Source organism: Eimeria maxima, genomic scaffold (assembly GCF_000499605.1).
Source record: "Eimeria maxima Weybridge genomic scaffold, Emw_scaff523, whole genome shotgun sequence".
Classification (NCBI taxonomy): Eukaryota; Apicomplexa; class Conoidasida; order Eucoccidiorida; family Eimeriidae; genus Eimeria; species Eimeria maxima.
In genome coordinates this window covers 1-23,953 of record NW_013566570.1, presented here as the reverse complement: position 1 = coordinate 23,953, position 23,953 = coordinate 1, and the positions used below count along the sequence as shown (strand labels likewise).

The 23,953-nt window shown below is 55.4% G+C and overlaps 2 protein-coding genes across 2 annotated transcripts; both read left to right on the top strand.

The window, feature by feature from the left end:
• Window positions 1–187: 187 nt before the first annotated feature.
• On the top strand, window positions 188–1,190 carry EMWEY_00036440 (heat shock protein 90, putative; the record flags this gene model as incomplete). Its single annotated transcript, XM_013482135.1, has 2 exons — window positions 188–232; window positions 375–1,190. 2 exons carry the CDS (start codon window positions 188–190, stop codon window positions 1,188–1,190), a joined length of 861 nt encoding a protein of 286 aa, XP_013337589.1.
• Window positions 1,191–2,673: 1,483 nt separating this feature from the next.
• EMWEY_00036430 (hypothetical protein, conserved) lies at window positions 2,674–23,918 on the top strand (the record flags this gene model as incomplete). The annotated part of the gene is made up of 16 exons (XM_013482134.1): window positions 2,674–3,111; window positions 3,456–3,732; window positions 3,989–6,458; window positions 6,920–8,513; window positions 8,746–9,614; window positions 9,924–10,114; window positions 10,360–15,119; window positions 15,344–15,780; window positions 16,624–16,938; window positions 17,268–18,242; window positions 18,394–18,613; window positions 18,797–20,607; window positions 20,790–21,035; window positions 21,211–23,140; window positions 23,303–23,605; window positions 23,772–23,918. Coding segments are annotated over 16 exons (16,983 nt in total), but the record flags the coding sequence as incomplete, so codon positions are not given.
• Window positions 23,919–23,953: the final 35 nt, after the last annotated feature.

Sequence of the window (23,953 nt, the reverse complement as noted above, 5' to 3'; positions counted from 1 at the left end):
ATATATATATATATATGATCGTATATATACTTGTATATGTGTAGTGAGGCACAACGGCAGGTCAGCCGCTATGATGGGAGGTGGTTGCGTTACCCGCGATAAAAATGGACTAAGACATAGAATTTGTGCATATATAGTGGCTGTATGCATTGTTTTGGTTAGAACTATTGTATGTGCATTTGCTATGATGATTGGGAACATGCACCACGCCTACGCCGCAAGTGCGGTGCCTGTGCGGAGGAAGTCCCGAAAACCCAAAAATACTGACAATTTGCTTGTACCTTGCGTTTCATCAATAGAGCTAATTTTTTTGTGGGAGTTACTATACTAGACTCAAAGTTGGACTGCTGGTGTTGTTGGCTGTTGTGCTGCAGATTGCCGAGCTCCTGCGGTTCCACAGCAGCAAGTCTGGAGAGGACATGGTATCCTTCAAGGAGTACGTTGACCGCATGAAGGAGGGCCAGAAGGACATCTATTACATCACTGGCGAATCCCGACAGACGGTGGCGAACTCTCCATTCCTTGAGAAGCTGACCAAGAAGGGTTATGAGGTGCTCTACATGACAGACCCCATTGATGAGTACGCGGTGCAGCAGTTGAAGGAGTTCGACAACCACAAGTTGCGTTGCTGCACAAAGGAGGGACTTGAGATCGACGAAACTGAGGAAGAGAAGAAGAAGTTCGAGGAGCTGAAGGCAGAGTTCGAACCACTCCTGAAGCTGATCAAGGAGGTGCTTCACGACAAGGTCGACAAGGTCGTTCTGTCGAACAGAATCACAGACTCTCCTTGCGTGCTTGTCACCACCGAATTCGGCTGGTCAGCAAATATGGAGCGTATCATGAAGGCACAGGCGCTTCGCGACAACAGCATGACCAGCTACATGGTCAGCAAGAAGACTATGGAGGTTAACGGACACCACAGCATTATGGTAGAGATCAAGAACAAGGCAGCTGTCGACAAGTCCGACAAGACTGTCAAGGATCTCATCTGGCTGCTCTACGATACCGCGCTGCTCACCTCTGGCTTCAGCCTTGAAGAACCCACACAATTCGCAGCTCGTATCCACCGCATGATCAAGTTGGGTCTTTCCATTGATGATGATGAGGAGGCAAAGGAGGACGACCTGCCTCCCCTGGAGGAGGTTGAAGGAGCTGCCGATGAGGCGTCCAAGATGGAGGAGGTCGACTAAACGCACGTCTCAATAGGCCGAAGGGAAGAAGAGGGGAAGGGGTTGTGTTGGGGTGTTGGGAGGGACAGCGTGTAGCTGGTTGGTACGCTTCTTTCCGAAAAACGCGCTTGGCCGCTTTGTGTGTAGGCGATGGCCTCATATGAGCGGGAGTTTTGTGGTGGTGTTAAGTTGAATATTGTTAAAGAGCAACAGTGGTGGTGCTGATTTTGAGCGCCCAGAGAAGACTCCAGAAGTCTGGGGGTGAGGCAGCCGCTTTCCTCCTCATTTCTTTGGGACAAAGACGCAAAAACACACCTTAAGTCCAGCATCAAGAATTCCTTATTCCTTTTTGTCTCGAATGCCTGCAGCAGGGCATCTAGAGTGCAGTAAAGTCGCAGCTTTGCACGTAGAGTTGTTACTCTCCCTGAATATATGGTGTCGTAGTATAGAAGCTGAGGCGACGCAGTAAAAGAAAGAGCTCCAGCAGTGACATTAGATGTGCTACGTCGCCAAGCTTAAGATCCATTGTTGCAGTAAAAGAGTGGCTAGTGTGTATGTGGCACGCATATAGTGGCAGGTGTAGGATCTGACCGTCTGAACAATCTAGTGGTTGCAGCAGAATCCCGTGGTTTGGATACGTAGGCCGGATGTGCAACATGTAGCTGTAGACGAGAGGCCGAAAGTGGTGGGATGCTGCAGGTGAAGCCTTCAGGTAGTAAATAATAGATGCATTAATGCACCTGCTATATAGGCAGGTAGGTGCGTGAGTCACTGCGTGTGTAGTGCATAGCGAATGCTTGGGTGATTTTGTCCTTAGTTTCATCTAACGTGTTGCAGCTCAAACGTTCAGCTTCGTAGATCCTAAGTTCCATCATGCGTTGTACCTTCAATAACAATAAGCTCATTAGTATCTTCGTCTAAACTCTGCGCGAGCACGTCCATAAACTTCTAACGGGTTTTGTAATTGCAGTTTGTCGGCTTGTTTCGCCGGAATGCTGGCGATTAAAATTTTTATTATTTATAATTCAAAACCTCTTGGGAAGGCTTCTTTTTCAATGCAAACATTGGTGAATTTTTCAGACACTTAATTTAAATTTCTCGCGAGTGAGGCGGGCGGCTCAGATGTCCGCTGCAGCTGTTCCGACTCATCATGGCATCGATTTGGGTAAAAATACCAATTATAGTCTAGTAAACAATAAACATTTGCACGGTTTTATATATAATATTTGCAGCATTGAATTAATTCATTTCCTACCTTTGCCTGATGGTCACGCGGTCGCGCCGGGGCCCCTCTGGTTTCTTAAGGTAACGGAAGCTGAGTGCTACATTTCAGGAAGGAGAATATATTTTTGCTTGTTAGCTAAGTGCAGTTAGAATAAAAATGAAGTGGAGCTGCTCTTGACCTTCTCGCCCCTGGGTTTGCAGTTTCGTGTCTCGATTGCGGCTAAAATGGTCCACCCTGCTGGTGCTGCTGGTGCTGCTGGTGCTGGCGTTGCAGTTCATGATGGAAGGGTTGACAATATCCCGTAGGCTCCTCACACTCAACGCCCAGTTGCGTTCTGCTCTGGCTGGTACGTCTGCTGAGGCAGCAGGCCCGTTGCAGCCAAACCAATACGAGACTATATCAGACATCCTCGAGGCCTGCATTAAAGATGTTGAGAATCTGTTTTCTTGGGAACTACCGCTCCTTGGTGGTCGCCTTGGGGCCCCCCATGGAGTCTCGTATACCTTGGGGGACAATTCAACCGCGACAACAGCAGCTCTTTGTAACGTGGTTCTGTCGAGTTCCGGTCTGATCGCAACAGCTGCTGCTGCTGCGTTGCACAAGGAAGCCCCTCTTGTAACATTAAAGAAACAGGCTTTGGAGCTGGGTCGCATCGTTGTGCTCTCCTTGAGGCCTTTTGCTGCCTCTCACCAAGCAGACGCGTTAGCTGAGTTCACTGTACGGAGATACACGTTGCTGCTGCTGTTGTTTCTGTTCCTGTTGTTGTCATTGCTGTTGGCGTTCGTGCTGATGCTGTTGTTGCTGTTGCTGTTGTTGCTACCGGTGCTGCTGTTGTTGCTACTGCTGTTGTTGGTGTTTCTGCTGCTGCTATTGCTGCTGTTGGGAAGGAAGTTTTGGTTGTCCTGCAACGTTTTGATGCTGCTGCTCTGCCTGTCTGTCCGTTCCATATGCGTTTAAACTCCCCTTGCGTACAGCTGTTTCTCTAAGGCTAAAACAGGCATCCAACGCCGTTGCTGAATGCGTTGAATATCTTATTTGCCTCCCTTATTTTTCCTCCGCAGGAGACAGTTCTAAATCTCTTGGTCGTTGATGCTTCACACAAAGTTAAACAAGCCGCTGCAAGGCTTCTGCGATCGATCTTCGCGCCCGAAACGGAGGGGAGCCCCCTGGGGGCCCCTCAGGGGGCCTTAATGGATAGGCTTTGGGGGATTCCCTGGGCGCATCTGCCTCTCCCAGCCGTTTCCTTAGAGCGCCTCCTGCGGCGTCTCTATGAAGAACTGAGTGACAGTGGAAAGAGAGGGGGCGCGACAGTGCGCTCAGAGCTTCTTGTGCTGCTGGGTAGGTGGCTGCAGCAGACGCACAGAAACTGGCTGCTGGTGACACTGCTGCTGTTGATGCAGATGCTCCTGCTGCTGCTGGTGAAGGGAAGATGCTGCTGATTCAGGCGCTTCTAGTGCAAAAGCAGCAGCAGCTGCTGCTTTTGCAGGTGTTCCTGCTGCAGTTGCAGAGCCAAGTGGTGGTGGTAGGGTTCCCGCTGCTGCTGTACTTGCCGCTGGTGCCGTGTTTGCTGCTTTTGTTACTGTGTCGTTTGCAGCTGCGCTGCTGAGCCGTCTGCGGGGTTACCCTAGCCTTTCTGCTCCTTGGCTGCAGCAGGTGCTGCAGCAAATCGTTTGCCGCCTCCAACTCGCTCCAGGGGCCCCCGTGCTGAGTGCGACGGAGCTATTGGGGGCCCTGGGGGCCCTCCGTGAGCTGCTGCTGGGGGCCACCTCATCCATGTCTGCTCTGCTGCCTTCTGAAGTGTGGGGGCGGCTGTACTCCTATCTGGTAGTTGTAGGCACGCAAGGGGCTCCCGAGGCCTTCGACGGATCCCCTGAGTATAGAAGCCCCTTCATGGTAGGTGACGGCGCGCCGCCGCAGCAGCATCAGCCACAGCAACAGCAGTCTCTTCAAGCAGCAGCACTCTGCGTTCTTGCAGAGGGAGTGGAGACTCTTGTTTCCTGGGTTGATCGAGACATCGCTCGCGAGTTCAGCGAGACGCTGGAAGAGGCACAACAGCCAGCCAGCACCACATCCAAGCAGTCATCTGCTTCCAGGGGACCCGCCACCAGCGGCAGCAGGAAGAAGAGGGTTCTAAAGAAGAGAGGGACCTTGCTGGAGCGGCTTCTGGCGCTGACGGCCTCCTCACATGCGCCTGTCTCCAACGCAGCCAGGAGGGCGCTGTTGTGTATAGTGACAAAGCTGAGCAGCAGCTGTATAGGCAGTTCTTACACGATCGCCAGCAAGAGCAGCAATTCTTACAAAAAGTTCGAGGGGAACCTCATGACAACTGAGTCACTGGCTTCCGCGGACGGGGCAGCCACTGGAGCATCAGTGCCAGTAGCCTGCGCTCCTTCTACCAGCAGCAGCAGCAGCAGCAGCAGCGTGGAATGTTGGCTGCCCCTGCGGGCTTTTGGCTCCCGCGTAATATCAGAGTTGCTCGAGGCCTCTTTGCTTCCTCAGAAGGATTTGGTGGGTTTGTCTGCAGGTTGGTGGCAGCAATGTGGCAGCAGGGCCCAGCTTCTGCTCCCCTGTTTGCTTCTTGTTGGTTGTCTTGAGGAGAGGCAGCAGCAAGGCATTGCTGCTGCGAAGGCCTGCCTCCTCCTTGCATGCGCCTGTTGCGGCCCTGAGTGGCAGCAGCAGCACGGTCCCTCTGTGGGGAAGCAGGCGCTGCATCTCCTGGGAGCAGCAGGAGAGACACTTTGTCTGCTTTTGGGTGGGGAGACATTTGGAGGGTCTGGTGGCTTTGGGGCTGTTGTTGCTGCTGCTGCTGCTTCAAACCGTTTTGAGGAGGCAGCAGCACACAAAAGACCTTGTGTGACTCCGCACCGCCACCTGCTGCAGAAGCGAGTTTTAGTAACATCTCCAGAGACAGCAGGGCACGGAGAGGGACAAGGAGACCAGCTGGCGGCAAAGGGGACAGAGGGAGGGAGACAAACAACTCCCTTTAGACTTCCCGCTTTGCTGTGCCGGCTACTCCAGAAAGTTGCTGTCTCCTTATTTCAATTGCATGCACAGGCTGGGGCCCTGCCGCAAGCGCTGCTGCCAAAAGCTGCAACAGCTATCAACAGCGGAATCCGCGCCTTGCTGTTAGCAGCAGCTTCAGACAATGCTGCCGCAGCAGCATCTGCTGCTGCTGCTGTGGGACCCGCAGGCGGCTCTGACTCCGGCAGACCCGAAGAGGCGGAAGAGACAGAGGGGACAGGAAAGGAGACAAGAGCAGAGACAGAGGAGACAGGGTCAGACCGCCACGGCGGGGCCCCAATGGCTGCCTTGAGAGCTATTGTTCAGCAGACGCTATCTCTAGCGTTTACAGAAGAAAAGGAACTGCAAACACCACCAGCTGTTTCCGTGGGTCTTCTGTGGGGAGCTGTCTTGGGGATTGATGGAGACAGAAACAAATGGATAGGGGGCAGCCCGTCCCCAGGCGCAGGCAGCAGCAGGAATAGCAGCAGCAGGATTTTACGGGAGAAACGGCCACTGGGAGAGACAGTCGAACTACCTCCTGTGGTTGGACATGCGTTCTCTCCTGCTGGCAGTAGCTGTTGTTTACCTCTGTGCAGCTGTATCTTAGAAGAAGTGTTTTCCTGTCTGTCCCTTGGGATGCTCCCCACAAATGCGCAGAAAAAGGAGACAGCGAGCAGCCTGCGGGCAGTAGCGCGGGCGCTGCTGCTGTCACCTGAAGGCGGAACAGCAGAAGAGACTGTTGCTGCTTGTCTCCTGCTACAGCTGCACGATGAGGACTTTTACACCTTTGCAACCGCAACACAGCAGCAAACGAAGAAAGACATTGCAGCATCGCATGCTGCTGCTGCTGCAGCGGCAGCAACAGAAGCGTCAGCTGTTGCTACTGCCGACACTGGGGACTGTGGGAGGGATGCTGCTGACGAGGCCAAAAGCCTTGCTGCACTGGCCTTGAGCGTATCAGGTACAGTGTCTCTACAGGTTCTGCTGCAGCGCCTGGCGATTTGTCTCTGCCAGATATTCTCAGTATCTCCACAGACATGCCGTCTGCTTCGACTTGAACAGTATGTCTCGTCGGTCTCCATAGTTCGTCCCTCAATCTGTCTCTGTCTCTGTTCCTGTATTTATCTGTGTCTCTGTCTGTGTGTGTACGTGTCTGTCTCTGTTCCTCTAGTTGTCTTTGCTCCTGTCACTGTTTGTACCTCATTGCATTTGTGTCTCCAAACCACTGCCTCTGTGTCCCGTTTGTGTCTGGTGCCTCTTCCGCCCCGTTTTTGTCTCTGGTATATCTTGTCTTTCTCTCTGGTATCTCCTATGTATCTGTCTATGGTGTCTCTTCTTCCCTCTCGGGTGTCTCCTTTTATGCTTTACCTTCGAAAACCGCACTCGGGGATACGACAGCTGGCACAGTACGAAGGGACAGAGAAAGGGAGGAACATACACACAGGGAGAGAGACGGCAAGATAGAGAGGGAGACACACAGACAGGGACTGACACAGAGACCGAGACACTGTGCTGCGCGCAGGGTAACTGTCGCTGCCACACTGCTGCAGTCGGCGCTGCTGCGGCCCTCAGCACCGCCGGGGCTGTTGGCGCTGTTGCACGCGCTGAGGCCTTTTGTGGAGGCTTGGGGGGCAGAAGGAGACACTTCAAGAGCAATAAAAGGAAAAACTTTAGAAGCAGCGAAAGGAGACAGTCCCGGAGCATTCGGGCAGCGGCCGTTGTTTCCTTACGACAGACAACGCGCCCAGACAGCCGCCAGCACCACCCAGGGGAGCTGCAGCAGCAGAAGCGTCTGCACCAGGAGCAGTTGCTGCTGCTGCTACTGCTCCAGCTACCGGGGCTGCGTGTCACCTGACAGCAACAGCGCCCCCACCTTAGGGAGAGCACGTGCAGCCCTTTCCAGGACACTACTGCTGGTGGAAGCAGCAATGCCTTCTCTCGATGCAGAAACAGCTGCAGCTGCTGCTGCACTGCTGCTGGCTGCCCCAGACAGCTTCCTGTTCTCTAGGCCTGTCCTCTTTCAACGGACGGTAAAAATGGCGCTGCTGCTGGGGAAGACGCAACTGCAGCTCGCGGCTGCCGCAGTCGCTACTCTCCACCGATGGCTGCACCAGCATCAGCAGGAGCAGCAGCGGCAGGAGCAGCCGGAAAAGGCGTCTTGGGGAGAGGACTTGCTGCAGGAAGTTCTGCCGTTGCTGCGTCCTTTTCTTTTGGTTCCTGGGGGGGTTGAGAGTGCGCGCGTTTCTGTTATTGAGGCGCTGCTGCGCTCGCCCAGAGGCTCTGGGGTGTATAGACAGCTTGGCGTGTCACGACAGCATTTGCAGTTGGCTTGGACTGGGATGGGCTCCTTTTCTTTTCCGTCATCTTCTTCTTTGGGCGATCCTTCAGAGGCTGCCTCAAGTACATCCCCGGCCGGCTGCTGCTGGGGCCCCCTTGGGGTGTCTCTTCGGCAGTCTGTACTGTTGCTGCTTGCAGATGTGGGACCTCGGGCCTCTATGCATATCGTGAAACGCCCAGCCTGTCTGCTGCCAGCGTCTGTCTCCGCAGCCCTTTTGATGCACTATGCTGAGGCGTGGCTGGAGGGAGATGCTTTCAAAGGGGACCCTCGAGTGTCTCCTGCTGCCTTTTTGCGGCTGTGTTTGCCTTTGACATCCCCAGAGAACGCAGCCGCACCAGCAAGCCCTCAACTCTGCCTCTCGCTTGGGGGAGACAGTTTAGCGTTGCTTGCAGCAAATGCCGCCTTAGAAGCAACAAGCAGACAGGAGAGAGCATCTCTCTGTCAATTGCTGGCCGCTCTCCTCCGCTCCATAACAACCAAGGCACTTGCTGGACTCAAAGCTCCTGCTGCTGCAGCTGCAGCTGTTGGCCTCTTTGGTGGCACTGGAGACAACAAGTGGGGGCCAGCTGAAGCAACACCACAGGCAGCTGCTGCTGTTGCAACTGCTGCAGCAGTTGCAACTGGATCGCTCTACCGAGCAGTGCTGCCATCTGTGCTGGAGTTGATTGCTTCAAACGATCCCGCACCAAGACAGGTCTTGTCCCTTGTGCTGCTGCAGCTTCAGCAAGTCTCTCTCGATGTTGCTGTAGCCTCTCCATATGCGGCATCGTCATCACCAGTGAGGGCCTAACCTAGCCTGCTCGCTGCCTCTGCTGCTGCTGCTGCTGCCACACGTAGAGAAGCGGAGCCGCTAATGCTAAACCCAAAATAGAGGCAACAGCGGTAGTAATCACCGTCTTTCCGGTTTTCGTTGCTGTGTTTTTGCTGCTGCTTGAGCTTTTGCTGCTGCCTGTGTGCTGCTACTGCTGCGGCTTATGTGGCCGTGATTTTCTCTTGTTGAGCTGCTGCAGCTTTCGGCGGTCGTGGAGACACTTGCAGAGGGCCTCGGGAGCCCCTTCGCATCCCAACGTGCAGCAGCAGCAGCAGCTGCTGTAGCACTGATATGCAGGTTGCTGCGGCGGCTCAGCATCGAGCAGCAGGCTGCTGGTGCTCCTGCTACTGCACCGTGGGCGGCTGCAGGTGCATCTGCACCTCCTGCTGCTACTGCTGCGGCCGAGAAGTCCCTCGACACAGCGTTGTTGCAGCGACAGCGTGACAGGGATTTGCGTCTGTTGCACCATTTGCTGCAGCAGCTGCTGTTGCTGCCTGTGTGCCTGGGGTCTCCCTCTCGGCGCCAGGGGGGCCTGATAGTGCTTCGGGCAGTGCTACCTCTAGGATTCCGCAGCAGCGCCTGCGGCAGAACGCAAGGCCTCCTGGAGGAGACAGCCGAAAGGGTCTTTTTCGGCCTCCTCAGGGCCCTACCTAAGCCTGTACAGGACACGGATGCAGCGGATACACATACCAGCAGCAGCAACAGCTGCTGCTACACAAACTGCAGCAGCAGCTGCTGCTGCTGTGGTTCTGATTTATTTGAATTGGAGGAAAGAGGAGACCTGAGAGACCCTAGAGAGGCCCTAGAGGTGCAGCAGTGCCTGCAAGCAATAACAGTCACTGGGCAGTGTCTCCTTCAGACACACAGGGCTGTCTGCCTAGACAATGGAGACGCAGAAGGCGATACAGCGGCAGATGCAGCAGCAGATGCAGCTACAGCAGCCACCACACCAGCAGCAGAAGGGAGACATGGGAATCTCAAACAGGCTGCAGCAATCCAGGCGGAAAGGAGACACCGCGTGTTGCTGCAGGGACAACGCATGATGGAACATCTTAGGCCCTTCGCCTTGTCAGTCACCTTCCCGCCGCAAACCCAACAAAACCCGCATTCCTCGAGCCTAAACCCTGATACCTAGATCTCACCGTCTCTATACCCTCAAGTCTAAACCTTCCTTTCTAATCAATGGGATCGAAGCACTCAAGTCTTGACCTTAATATTTAACCCAGCCTATCTCTAAACCTTCAAGTCTAAACTATCATTTCTAAACAATATACGCCCGCAAGTCGAAATGTGCTGCTGCTGGTGGTGTGTTTGACTCTCTGGTTTTAGGGTTTAAGATGTAGGGTTTAAGGTTTGTTGCGGCTACATTGCCTGCAGGTTCTCTGGCGATCAACTGACACGCAGCGTCTGCCGTTCCCTTCTGCTGCAGCTCACAGGGAACCTACAGGCAGGAGGATCATCCTCAGCACCAGAAACTGCTGCTGGTTCTGCTGCTGCATCTGGCGCTGCTTCTTCTGCTGGGCAAATGCATGCAGCTGCATGCGGCTGGGCTATTCAAGCAGTCAAAGGTACAGACGCGGGCCTCTCGACTTCCGGTGCCTGGAAGTCTGCTAAAACCCACTGACTGCCGTCACAATTAGGTTGATCCACCATGCTGGGCTGCGGTGCTGCTGTTGCTTTGTGTTGCTTCTTTTTCTTTTTTTGTACTGGTGCTGCTGTGTTCTACTGCTGTTACTGCTGCACTACAGCTGGCGCAGTGTGCCATTACTGCTGGTGCATTGTGTTGCTACTGCTGCTGTGCGTGCTGCTGCAGAGATTGGAAGACGGCTAGAGGTAGTGCTCCAGCACCTTCAATGCCCGGGTGCCCTTGGTGGCCTTTCTGCTGCCGGCATAAATCAACGGGCGTGGGCGGCGTGTCTGCTGCTGGACAGCCTTTTGTTTGTGGGGCAGACGTCTGGGGCTGCATGCGCTTGTCTCTTTGGAGACTGCAGAATCCGGCAGTCTTTACAGAAGGTTCTCGAGTTTGTCTGGCTGGGCTCAGAGACACCCAACGGGAGGCGCATTCCAAACCAATCAGCATTAGAGGCCCTCGCGGAGACTGTGCTCCAGCTCTGTCTCCTCCGATATCCACAATACAAACAACACGAAAAGGTAGACAGCCACAAGGTGGAGAAAGGGAAGCAAAAGGAGGCGGGCAACCACCATGATACAATAGAGATGCAAAGGGAGGAGACAGATGAGGATACTGGGCGCCTTCTGTTGATGACTCTTGTAGACCCTCAACAGGGTCACTTGGGTGTTGCAGAAGAGATAAAAGGAGAGGGAAAGGAGACAGAAAGAGACAGAGACGAGACACGAGGCGACGGGGAGAGGACGGAAGGAGACAGAAAGCTGACAAAGGCAAGTCTGGGGACTTCTTTCTTCTTCTTCTTGGTTAACCCATCTGCCAAAGGGTTTAGCCCAAATGGGAGCAGAAGAGACCGCATCCAGCGCCTCGTCGTCTTGCTGCTCAAGATCATCTGCCCCCCGTCCCCTCAATCAGCATCAGCTACAACAGCAACAGCAGCAGCACCGGAAGCACGGAAGATAGCAGCGGGTGTGTGGGAAGCGGACAGAATCACCCAGAGATGCATCGCTGCCCTCGGGAAGAGCTGGCAGCAGAGAGGAGACAGAACGAAGGGACTTGTGCTTGATTTAAAAAGAATCCCCTGGGGTGTCGTCTCCTCTCTGCTGCTCCCCTGCCTACGGGAACCAAGGACAGAGACCGAGCGGGAGACTGCTGCTTCTCTTGTTGCAATTCTTGCTGCATTTGTCCAGGGAATTGAAGCCATAGAGGCGCTCTATGGTAGTCATTACCTGGTGCATGCAGAGACAGGCGAGTTTCTGCTGCTGTCGGGGACGGCCCCTGCTGCAGCAGCAACTGCTGCTGTTGCTGCCGCTGCGGGCTTGCTTTGCAGGCCAGATCAGCAAGGGAAGCTTGGGAGGAGCCTGCTGTTTAGCGTGGAGGAGGAGACAGGAGGGGACACCTTCAGCCTCCCACAAGGAGGAGACGGCACACAAACACAAGCATTAGCCTCCTGGCTGCTGCGACTGGCGTTACTACTACTGCGCTGCTCCATCGTGTCTTCAATAGATCTAAAAGGCCCAAAGGGCCTTGTAGCGGCAGCAACAGCAAGAGAAACCCACACAACTGCATCATCATCAGCAGCAACAGCATCAAGGGGAGGAGTGCCAACAGAACGTCCCACTGCAGCAGACACAGCAAATAGGGCATTACCAGGGACAGGACTAGAGGCATCTGGAGCACCAGCAACACCAGCCTCAGCAACGGCAGCTGGGGCACAAGCAGCAGCAACTGGTGCCTCTGTGAGAGAGGAGGTAAAGGCCATCCTGGGGATCGTCTCCTTCCCGCTCCACCTCCTGATTGGTGATGTGGGCCGACGGGAGGTTGTGGGGTGGGGGGGAAGGGACAGGGAGGAGACAGCTGATGTTGCAAATTCGCTTTTAGAGACACTTTGGATTCTGCGCTATCACCTTTTCCTGTCTCCTCAAGCCCAGCTTCTTCCCCAGTACAGCTGTCTCCTACGGCTGCTTGCAGCTCTAGTCAGGCGGCACACCGAGGTTCATCATCTTCTTGGTGAGCCCCCTGCTGCAGAAGTGCCTGCGGCAGCAGCAGCAACAGCAGCAGAAGCAGCAGCAAAGGCATCAACTATGACAGCGACTGAAGGTGAAAGCAGCAACACTCGGCGAGGACAGCTGCAGGAGCAGCTTCTGCTACACCTGCTGCTGGATGCCTTCCAGCTTTGGGGTCCCTTAGAAGCAGAAGAGGGGCCTCAGGAACAGCAGCAGTTGCTCTTAGGGGCTCGCGCTTTCGTCTCGTACGCTGCTCCACAAACAGCAGCAGCAGCAGCAGCATCACCACCACCAGCACTAAAGCCTGCATTGACCCCTCATATGCTGGCCCACGCCTCTGCACTGTCAGATTTATTGCTAGCAGTGTCTTATTGGGAGGCCTTCATAAGGGCGCTGCCATTCAGAAGTAATTGCCTCGTCTTCTTAGCAGCAGCAACGGCGCAGCTGCTAGCGGCGGAGTCTCCCATTGCAGCAAGAGTTAAGGCAGCAGCGTTAGAAGGCGGATACACTGCATTGCTGCTCACAGACATCCTACACGAGGCAACTCTCCAAGCAGCGCCTCCTGCTGCTGTTGTTGTTACTGCTGCTGCTGCCGGTGCTGCTGTGGGCACCGCGGCTGTTGATATATCCACAACCATGCAGCCGGTATACGTGGGAACCAAGAGACAGGATGCTCTGCACCAACACATGTTGCAGCAGCAGCAGCATGGCGAGCTGCGGGGAGAGCAGCAACAGGCTACTGAAGAGGGACAATCTGTGGGGACACGACGGCGTTTGCTATGTAATGCGATGGAGATATGCAGCGATGCAGTTAACGCCCTCGCAGCTTCTTCTTTTGCTCTATCTTTCTCGGACTTTGGAGCCCTTCCTAGCAGCATCCACGAGGGTTATGCAGCAACAGAAGCACCAGCAGCAACACCTGCTGCAGCTGTTGAAGGAACTGAGGCACAGAACTGCGCAGTGCTGCTACACGCGCTTCTGGCGGCGGTTCTTCGTGCATTTGCTGCAGCAGCAAGGCTGTGCGAGGCAGAATCATGCTCAGAAGGTGACAGTGTCCTTAAGAAGTTTGAAGGTCGAGAGGCAGCAGATCAGGCAGCAAGACGGCGAACACAGTCTGCCGCTGCTACTGCTGCTACCGCAGCAGAAGACCGGCGACCGCTGCATGCTTTGTCTCTGTGCCTGTCACATCTCCACGATATCCTGAGAGAGAAACATAATGGCCTCTTGGGTGTCTTGAAGACGTTCTTGCCTTCAATTGTTTATGTCTGCAGCAAGCGCGGCTGCCGTCGCTTGCAGCTCTTCGTTCTGTCTCATTGTTTCTCTCGTCTCCTTGCGGATGCTACAGCACACAGCTGCCTAGACACCGCACGCAGCACCCCACAAAAAGCTGCACGGCAGCTCTTGGGGGGACTCGCAGCCACACGGAGGGGACGCCCACTGCTGGGGCCCTCCTTAAGCAGACACATAGGCCTCCCGCTGCTGCGTGCTGCTGGCAGGGCTGCAGCAGCAGAAGCAACAGCAGCAACAGCAGGAACGACAACAACAGCACCAGATGCAGCAGATGCAGCAGAAGCAGGAGATGATGGGTCGGGCTTCTTTTGTGAGGTTTGGAATCTCCTTTGGAGTCCCCTCCTGCAGCTAGTCTCCCCTCCGTGGGCGGGCTTTTTTCCAGGGCTGAGCAAACCAGGTGTACATACACCTCGGGAGCCGGAGGGTGATCTTGAGGCCGCAGTCTGTTTGCTGCAGATCTTCGTCGCTGCGTGCAGTCTCCTTGAATGTCTCTTCTTAGTAACGCCTTTGGATGTGTTAAAGGGGAGAGTGATTCCTTTGCTGCAGCAACAGCGGCAGATGCAGGCGCAGCAGCAGCAGCAGCAGCAGCAGCAGCAAAGCAGTGGTAGGGGCGATATGGAGACAAAATCCCCAGGGTTTTCTGCTGCTCCTCGTCCTGCAGGGTTTGTTCTGACGCGTGAAACCATCGCAGCTGTCTCCTCTTCCCTGAGGACCCTTGTCAATGACTTCGATTTAACCAGACGTCCTAAGAACCTCTGGGGCGACTCACAAGAGGCAATAGCAGCAACAGTAGGGGGGAGAGACTCTGCTGCTGCTGATGGTGAAGGGTTGGGTATTGCTGATTGGCGGTCTAAGGCGTTCAAGAAGTGGCTTTGGAAAGGGCGCATTGGGGCCTACAGCTGCTTAAGCGCTGCTGTCTGCAGCACACAAACAAACGTCTCTGTGCACCTCTCCCTGTTGACTGGGCAGGCCTCGGGGCTGCATGCGCTCGTAGACGGCGATCTTCTGGTGTATGCGCAGCTCATGGGGCAGCAGAAAGACGATGCGCTGCCCCTGTGGGGCCCACCGAAGCGGCTCCCGACCCAAGCTGAGCAACCCCAGGATCGGGGACCGTCTCCCGCCACCATCGCCCGCTCGGGGATCGACTGGAATCGGGTTGGGGAGCCGGGCCTTGTGGGGTCTCTGGAGGAGACAACAGGCGCCTCTCCTTCTCTCGTCTCCTCCCTCGGTGCTGCTGCTGTTGTCTTCACTAACAGACAGCTCAATGCCTCTACCGTATCTTCGGAGAAACAGCGAACAAGGGAAACTGCTACAGGGCTGTTGCTGCAGCAGCTGCAGCAACTGCAACAGCAGCAGTCTCTGAGGCCCTCGTTGAGTCAAGTAGTGCATGCAGCCACCCAGACGCTGCAGAGCGGCAGCCTTGGGGCCCTACATTGGCTGCGCAGTCTGTCCCAAGCCCCCGCCCTCTCGCCAGCCTTTGCTGCTGCAGAGGAAGGCCGAATCGGCGCTGCACAATCAGCAGCAGCAGCAGCCAGAAACAGCACCAGAACCGTCAGGGGGCTCCAGTTTGAGGGCAACACTACGCAGCAACAGGTAGAGCGACTTCTCTCAGGGCGACATGCAGCACCTTTGGAAGAAAGACTGCCCAACGTAAGGATGCAGCGCCACAACCTGCAGCAACAGCAGAAACAGCAGCAGCAGTAGCATTGAAAACAATAGCAGGAACCCCAACAGAAGCTGCTGCATGCAGATTGCTTAAGTGATGGATGTAACACAAGGCCGATGAAGTAGCAGCAGCAAGCCATGCTGCTGTGGGTCCAGCATGTCGGGTGCTGCACCTGTGTCCTTGCTGCTGCGGTGTGGTGTCTCTGCAGGGTCCACCGTACGACGACGCGGTAGGCCGAGCACCTTTGCTGCAGCAGCTGCTTCGGCTAATCGACTGCTGGTGCCTCCGCTTCAGCCAAGAGTGGGGGACTTCGGCTGCTGCTGCAACTGGGGAGAAGCCTCTGGGACTGCCATCATTGATGGAGGCCCTTGTGCGCTACTGCAGTCCCCGAGCGGGTGCACCAGCAGGAGCAGCAGCAGGAGCAGCGGGAGCAGCGGGAGCCGCGGGAGCAGCAGGACTAGCCGTTGCAGCAGGAAGTGAGGAAGGGGACCGCGTGTGGGCCTTCAGGCTGGTGCTGCTGCGAGCGTTGCTGCAGCGGGCGCAGCAGCTGCGGCCGCTAGCAGAGAGGGGATTGTTAGACTTTGTAGCGGAGACAGTTGGAGACAGGCGAATGGCTGCTGCAAAGAGATTGCACTACTGGCTGAGGTGAGGATACACCACAATAGTCGGCCAAGGATTATCTCTTTCGTTGCTGCTACTGCAACACTCCACACCACCTAAAGGGTGCAAAAAGGAAACCTTGTGCTGCTGCTTCTGCATGCCGGGAAGGCGCAGTTCAGGCTTTCTGCGTTCTTGTGTTGTCTCCTCTCCATACTTCTGCTTGCCTCAGAGATATAGCTCTTCTCCTCCTTCACTGGCTGCATCCCTCAGAACCATCAAACTTCCCGCAGCAGCAGCTGCAGGTTCATCTACAGCAGCAGCAACAGCTGCTGCAGCCGCTGACAGCAGCACGGCTTGCCACATTTGCAGAGACCCTTGTTCGGCTGTCTACGAGCCCTGATCCTCCCACCCACAAGTTTGTCTCCCTTGCCATTTACCTTAGGCAAATTATTCTTTATTGCTTTTTAATTGCACTATATGCTACATTGTCTTTTATTATTCAATAACTGTACAGTAGTGTGGATAAACATACGCTTGCATGCCAGATTCGTATATGCATGCGCTCCGATAGGGATATAGTGCCCCCATTAGGGAAGCTTGAGACCCCTTCTGTTTCCTCTCCAGTGCTGCTGCTGCGTGCTTCTGTTGCTGCTGAGTTCTGTTGTTTCTGCTGCCGTAGAGGATGCTTGTTGCTGCTATTGTTGAAGATGCATGTGCAGTGTCTCCACTGTAGATGCTTGTTTTGGTTTGTTTGTTGCATTAATTGCTGCTACATATATCAAGTTTATCAGTGACGGCGAAACGGGGAGACTACCTTTTCATCAAAGCCGGTCGCTGCTGTTTTTGCTGCTTGTATTGCTGCTGCGTTTGCTGCTGCTGTATCTACAGGCTTAATCTGATGCTCGTTGGAGCTTTGCTAGAGCGAGTCCACTTGCTTCTTGAAGGACAAAAGCCGTCGCATGCACCTGTCTCCTCAGCCTCTGGTGTCTCTTCTCTTTCCTCTGTCTCCTCGGGGGATTCTTCGCTGCCGCTGCTGCAGCTGCCGCTGCTTCCTTTCTTCTCCTACGAGAGCATCCGCAGCGTAGACGAGACACTTCGTTTTCGGGTCGGCGGCCTTGCGATTCTAGAGTGTCTCTGTCTCCTTGAAAGGAGACACCTGTCAGCACTTCATCTCCAAGGGGGATCCTACACCCGAACCCTCTGGTAATCAATCCCCCTTGAGCGCGCCTTTCCCTCTTCATCTCCGTAGGCGCCCTCTGCTGTGAGGGGCCCTTGAGGAGCTGTTTATGGGGCCCTTCAAGAGTCTTGCATGCAAGCCTGCATGCATGCACCATAACAGATACCATATTTGCATACAAGGGCTGTTGGGGGCCTCCATATGTAGGCGCATGCTGCAAAGACCCGGCAACAGTGTTTAGGTGGAGACGTTATTTTGGTTGTGTTTCTACCGGATGTTTTTATATCTCTTTCATGATCTCGTGTGTTGGTTGTTGTACCTCCTCGTTGATGTGTCTGTGTGTCTCCTGCTGCAGCAACAAGAACCTCTTGCTAGCCGTCTCCAGAGGCCTTTTCTTCCCTGTCACAACACTAGCAGTGCAGTGTGCTGCTGCCTGCTGCAGTCTCTTGAAGGTGTTTCCGCTGCAGCTTGCGGAGAAGGAGATAGGTGACAGCAGAGATGAACGGAAGTCATCATCACCTAGGAGGGTGCCCCTAGACCCCACAGGTCAGGCCCCAGCAGTCCCCAAGCGGCAGGAGACAGGGGGGCTCGCCTTTCTCAGATCTTGCCACCGAAGGCTGCAGCAGTTGCATGCAGCAGAGGAAGCATCAGCAGCTCGAGGGAGGCCTCCACCTATCTGCGGCTGTGTCTCGGTCGGGCCTCACCCTGGGCCCTCCGCTGCACGCAGCCCTGCAGGAGCTGCTGCAGGTGCTGATACAAATAATGCTGCAGGAGACAGTGTAACTGGGGAGACAGGGGATATAGAGAAGCAAAATCGAGACAGACAGAAGCTGCTGATGTATTCCTTCAATTATGATGGACGCTACGCTGCGTGCGTTGCTGCCTTTGCGCGAGGCCAGCCCCTCTTCTTCTTGGGGGGGGAGGCCTCAGTGCCTCGCCTTGCCTTTTCTTCTTTCCTTAGTTTGCTGCGGGTGCTACTGAATAGTTCCTCTGCTGCAGGCAGCAGTAGCAGCAGCAGTGCCTCCAAGCAGCAGCGGCGCTACGCACAAAGAGCAGCAAACCTACTTGCTGCTGCGCAAACGGTGTGCTGCTGCAGTGTCTCTCAGGAGGCCTCCAACGCACCAGGGGCTGCCGTCCTTACGGGGGCCTTCGGTGCAGCGCAGTCTCCATTGAGCCCTTCCACTACAGCAACAGCAACAGCAGCAGCAGCAGCAGCAGGCGTGCATGCGGACACCGTGCAGGAGTTGCTGCAGCAGTGGCAGGAGGAGTCTGTTGATTTGCTGCTGCATGCACTGGAGGGCCTGTGGGACGACCTGTTGAGTCCTGAGGGGTGGGCCCAGTAATACCCTAAGCCGCAGCAGCTGCGGTGCCTCCTGCTGCTTCGTCCCCTTAAAACGAGACGCTAGGATAGATTTAAGAGTCGCTGTATCTTGCTGCAGGCTCATTGCTGCACAGTTGTTGCCTTGGCTGCTCTCTTTCAGGAAGAAGAGTGTGTCAAAGTTGTGGCTGTGCTACAGAGACACTGCAGTACTCGGAGGGTCCCTGCAGCTGCTGCGGGAGCTTGTTAAGAAGAGGGGCCCCTCTGAGGGCCTTGGGGGCCCCCTTCAGGCTGTATCCCGTCTCCTTAAAGGGCCCCCAGAAGATACGGAGATAAGAACGCAGCTCTTCGAGCTCTGCGTCTGTCTCAGGCGCCATTCGTTGGTGAGTCTCCCCATGTTTAGCTTCCTTCACCTGGTGTCGTGCTGCTGCTGCCTGCTGCACTCGTGTTGCTGCTGTGGTGGGAGTGGAAGTGGCATCAACACAGCAGCAATGCACGGTTGGAATCTACCTGCTGCAGCTACTGGTGCTACTGCTGCTGTTGCTGCTGTTGTTGTGGCACCGCAGGCCTTTTCTGAGAGCCCGACGCTATTGTCGTTTATGTTAGGCCCATTTCCTGGGGACTCTGCGTTGGAGAAGAGACAGCTTGACTATTGGTTTGGGGGGGAGGAGGGAGGGCTGCCTGAGGCTCCCTCTACGAGGATAAGCTTTTTATTATCTACGGGGCTTACAAAGGCTACTGCCAAGACACCCCACATATTGCGACTCCTTACTGCTGCTGTGTGCCACCGTCGGTCACAGAAGCGACCTTCGGGGGGACACGAGATCCGGAGCGGGATCGGGATCGGGAGCGGGATCGATATCGGGAGGAGCGCGAGTTCCTCCGCTTCTTATGCTGTCGCAGGCCAGACCGCCACCTCCAGCCCACACAGCCTCTCCTCCACCTCCCTCGCTGCATGCTTGTTGGCGTGTGGGGCCTCCCACACATCCAATACCGTGGGGATTTCTGATTTGCGAAGTGTTCTCCTAGGGGTTTCTTGGAAGGACGGGGATCGGTTCCCAGACAGCAGCGGGGTTGGGGTCTCGAAGGAGACAGAGACTGTCTCTTTCTCCTATTTGTCTCAAAGAGCTGCTTCTGTTGCTTCTCTGGCGGAGGGACAGCAGCCGCCAGCCAGGCAGCGCTTTTGGCTGGGCCCTTCCTGGAGGGGGGCCCCTCTGGGAGGCCCCCTACCTGCGAACGTTAGCAAAGGAGACAGCAGTGTAGAGGTGCCTCATCGCGAGGCGGAGACAATCCAGATGGAGCCCCACACCTTAGAACTCAACACTCTGCTCAGAAGAGAGCCTCGAAAAGGGCCCCTTAGCCGTGCTGCTGCTGTAGCGATGCAAGAGAGACGCAACCAACGAGGTGTACGTTTGCTTCAGCGGCACCTGAATGCTCTCGCGGGCTGCGAGGAGACAGTTGTGCTGGAGAGGCCCCCAGATGGCACCGAAGGAGACAGTCTAGAGAGCGGGGAGGGACAAGAGTTCCTGCTGCAGTTGCTTAACAGGGCCTGCCAGCTAAGTCCGTTCTTCAGCCAAGAGTTTCTGCTGTTGTTGCTGCATGCCCACAAGGCCCCAGCAGGAGCGCGGGACCCTGCCTGCACCTGGGGGTCACTGGGAACAGCCGAGGACGTAGCAACAGCAGCAGCAGATGTGCTGGGGCTGGGAGCAGCAGCAAGGGAAGCACTAGAACAAAGCTTAAGAGACAGCACGGGCACCGCAGATCAACTTGGAGACAGTCCTTTCTTCTCCTTGCTGCAGCGTCTGACCCTGCACTCGCTGCTACTTTCCCCGCCAGCATCGGCAACTGCAGCAACAACAGCAATGGAAGCAACGGCCGAAGGGAGCCGCATCTATCCTACACGGTTGCTGGAGTTGGCTAGGAAGACAGAGACACTCGACGCTGCCCGGCCGCTGCTAGAGGAGTTAACCTGCATGCAGCAGCGCGTGCTGCTTGGAGGCTTGGCGCATCAGCAGAATAATCAGCAGCAGAAGGAAGAGGCAGGTAAGGCTGTCTGCAAGACGCTGCTTCCTTATTTCATCTCTCTATTTCGGGTGTATAGGGACCTCGGTGAGGCTGAGCTGCAGACAAGCACCCTGCAGCTCCTCTCCCTCTACCGGTGCGTCTCTTTAAATACAGCAGAAGCTTTGCTGCAGCTCTACTCTGGGGGCCCCACCGACGCCCGCTTGTTGGCCCCTTCAGGGGGCACCCCAAAGTGGCAGAGACAGATATGCGCGGCAACGGCGGGGGAGGAGACACAGGAGGAGACTGAACATGAGACCGACTTGAGGCCGCTGATGCGGGAAGCAGAGCTGCAGGCGCTGCAGCGGATGATGCAGTACGTTTCTTTTCTGCTACTGTTTGCTGCTTCGCTGTCTCTCCCCCATCGTCTCCTTTACAGCATAAGGAGACACATATAGTCTCCTAATAACCATCCAAGTTGTCTCTTCTAGGGGTAAAAGGCGTGCTGCTTCATGCAGCTAGGTACTGGGGGGAATTTTTCTGTCTTCTTGCGAGCAGGTGGGGATCGCTATTTGAGTTGGGGGCCCCTTTCCTTTGCAATAGCAGCAACAGCAACAACAGCAGCAGGAGCCGAGGAGGCGAAGGAGGACTCAATGCCCCTGCCCCAGTGGAGAGAGCTCGCGAGGATACACTACTGCAGCACAGCATGCAGGAAGATGGGGGTTGCTTTCTTAGAGCTGCTGTTGGCCTTTTGCTGCAGCAGCAGCACTCTGCTGCTGATTCCTCTCTAACAAAGCTAACCTTGTAAAGCTGCTAGCGAATAAACCTAAATCCCAAACCCTTAATGCCTCAATAGATCCTAAACCATGCACTTGCTGCTGTGGAGGAACAATGCAACACACTAGAAAACGGAGGCAGATATCAGGAAATAAGGACTCTACGTTTCAGGGTTTAGGGTATAGGGTTTTGTGTGGTGCAGGCTGATGAATCCGCTGCAGGAGAGCCGCTCGTCTCCATTAGGGGGGCCTTTGGGGCTAAGGGAGACAATTGTTTATCAGTTGTTGTCTCTGCATGCAGCAACTCGTGGGCGCCTATTGGAGGCCTCTCTGCTGGTGCAGAAGGGGGTTGCTGCTCTCTCACGCTTTGTAGCTGCTTGCTACTGCTACCCCTCAGCTTCCTCTGCTGGACTGCTGCTGCGCCCTGCCCTTTGCCGTCTCTCGCTGTCTCACTTCCTGAGCGACTGCCTCGCTGCAGCGCATGCATCCAGCCCACAACAGCAGCTGCATGCAGTCTTGATGCGAGAAGTGACAGCAGCCCCTAGATCCACAATGCATTCAGGGGGCCCCCTCATCTCTCGTTGTTTTGCAGGGGCGCCCCTGGATGTGTGTCTGGACACCCTGTTCTCCGTGATGACCTTTGCAGGGATACTGCAACAGAAGCAGCAGCAGCAGAATCAGGTGGGGGACCAGTGGGAAGGCTCTAGAATTCCGGCATCTCCTTTAGATGCTGTGGAGATAGCTGAGAGTCAAAAGAGGACAGAGGAGACACTCTCCTTGATTCGCTGTTCCGCTGCAGCGCATGCGGCGCGGCAGCTAGCCAAGCTCCCAGATGGGCTAGGCACTGCCGCGCTGCTGCTGCAGGATGTGCTGCAGCAGCAGCAGCAAATGCTGTCTTTGAAGGATCTTCCCCTGTTTTGTACAATCATTAAGCTGAAGCTTCGCGAGCTGCGTGTACACTCTGGTGGGGGCGGCAGCGCTGCGGCAAAAGCACAGCAGCTGCTGAGTCTACTGCAGCAACAGGAGCAGCAATGTTGGCTGTCTGCTGCTTCCCGGGGTATTGCAGCTTATGGGGGTGGAGGCGAGGAGACAGCGGGTCTCCTCTTAAGTTTTCAGCTGGAGTGCCACAGTGTCGTGCTACGCGAGATGCAGCGGAGCTCAGTCGCACGCAGCAGCACCAGCAACAGCAGCAGCAACAGTGCGGTCGTATTGAGAGCGGCTGAGGAGGCGTTGAGGTGTGTAGGCAACGTCTGCAGTCTTCCAGAGTTCTGCAATGCCAATACCCCGGCAGCAGAGGGAGCAGCAACGGCAGCAAGAGGTGGAGCAGGAATGGAATATGAGGCTGCACCAGCAAGCTTCCAGCAGCACAGTGGAACCGAGCCAACAGCTGCCGCTGCAGCAGCAGCAGCTGCTGCTGCCTTCTCTGACAGTGTGCATACCCGGTCAAAGTATCTCTGGCTGAGTGCTGTTGTTACAAGGCGAGTCCTTGCTGCGCTTGAGGAGGCAGCAGAGACGAATACTGCAACAGCACCAGCAGCGGCAACAGCACCTCCTGCTGGTGCTGCCTCTGCTGCTGGTGCTGGCGCACTCCCAACCGGGGCCGCAACCCCCCACGAAACCGCAGCAGCAGCATCATCAGCAGCAGCTAGTACAGCAATTCCTGCAGTGTCTTGGATATACTGCTGCTTGGTAGTGGATTTGGCTGCTGTTGACGGCACTAGGAGCAAATACAGCAGGCGCACCGTTGGTTTGCTGCCCGAAGTCCTGCTGCTGTGTGCAGAGGCTTCAGGTGCATGCGTACCCTTAAGGCGCCGCGGCCCTGTCTTCCATGGTCATCCCTCTTCAACTACAGCAGAAGCAGCAGCAGCAGCAGCAACGGCAGCGTCAACAGCAGCAACAACAGCACCAACAGCAGCAGGAGCATTAGGGTTTGCTCCTGAGCCTTTGAATATCCTTGAGCTGCGGCTGCGGAGACTATTGAATAATATCCCCTTGGAGACACTTAGGGCGTATATACCTCAGCTATTAAATTATGTCTCCTTCGATGTCTCCGGCTGTCTCTCTAAGGCCCTCCTCCCTAAGCTGCAGGAGTTTATAGCAGCCGAACCTAATGAGGCAGTGCATGCGCTAGAGGTAAGAATCACACAAGGACATACCATATCCTGCTGCTGTTGCTCTTGCTCCTGCTGCTGCTGCTGGCGATGGTGGTGGCGGCTTGAGATGCACGCCGTCCAATGCTCCTGCTGCTGGTACTGCACCTGCTGGCGCTGTTGGGTCTTTGTTTCTCTTCTGCAGACGGCCATCTCAACAGCTTTTCGCCGGGCACCAGCAAGTAGCAGAAGTGTTGCTGCTCCTGCAGGAACCGCAGCAGACCCTGCTGCTCCTGCTGCTAAGAAGCAAACTGCTCCTCTAGAAATGTTGAAAATGCTTCTGGGCCAGGCGCAGCGTCGAGCTCCCTTGGCAGCTCCGTTTGCTGCAGCATGTCGCCTGCTGCAGCTGCCTGAGCAGCAGCTGCAGCAGGTCCTGCTGCAGCCGCTGCTGCAGCTGCTGGAGGAGGCAATCGGAGACAGAGAGATGCAACGCGGGGAATTGCCTTTGGTAAGAAAGGAGACAGTTGCTTCTACATCTATGCAAGAGAGAGGAGACAGACACAAACTCGAGCAGTTCTAGCTGAATCACCAAGCTGCGTGCTGGTGCTGTTGCTGCTGTTGGCGCCGTTGCTCATGCTGCTGCTGTTACTGCTGCTGCTGCTTTGTCTCCTCAGGGAAAGGTGCTGTCTCCTGCTGCTGCTGCCCGTTGGTGTTCTCTATGGGAGGCAGCAGCAGGTGCTGCTGTCTTAAGCGGCAAAGACGATCGCTTAGGAGACAATGTTGGCAACTCTCTAAAGCGTTTTGCTGCTAGAATGAAGAGCGTAGGCATATATATATATATATATATATATATATA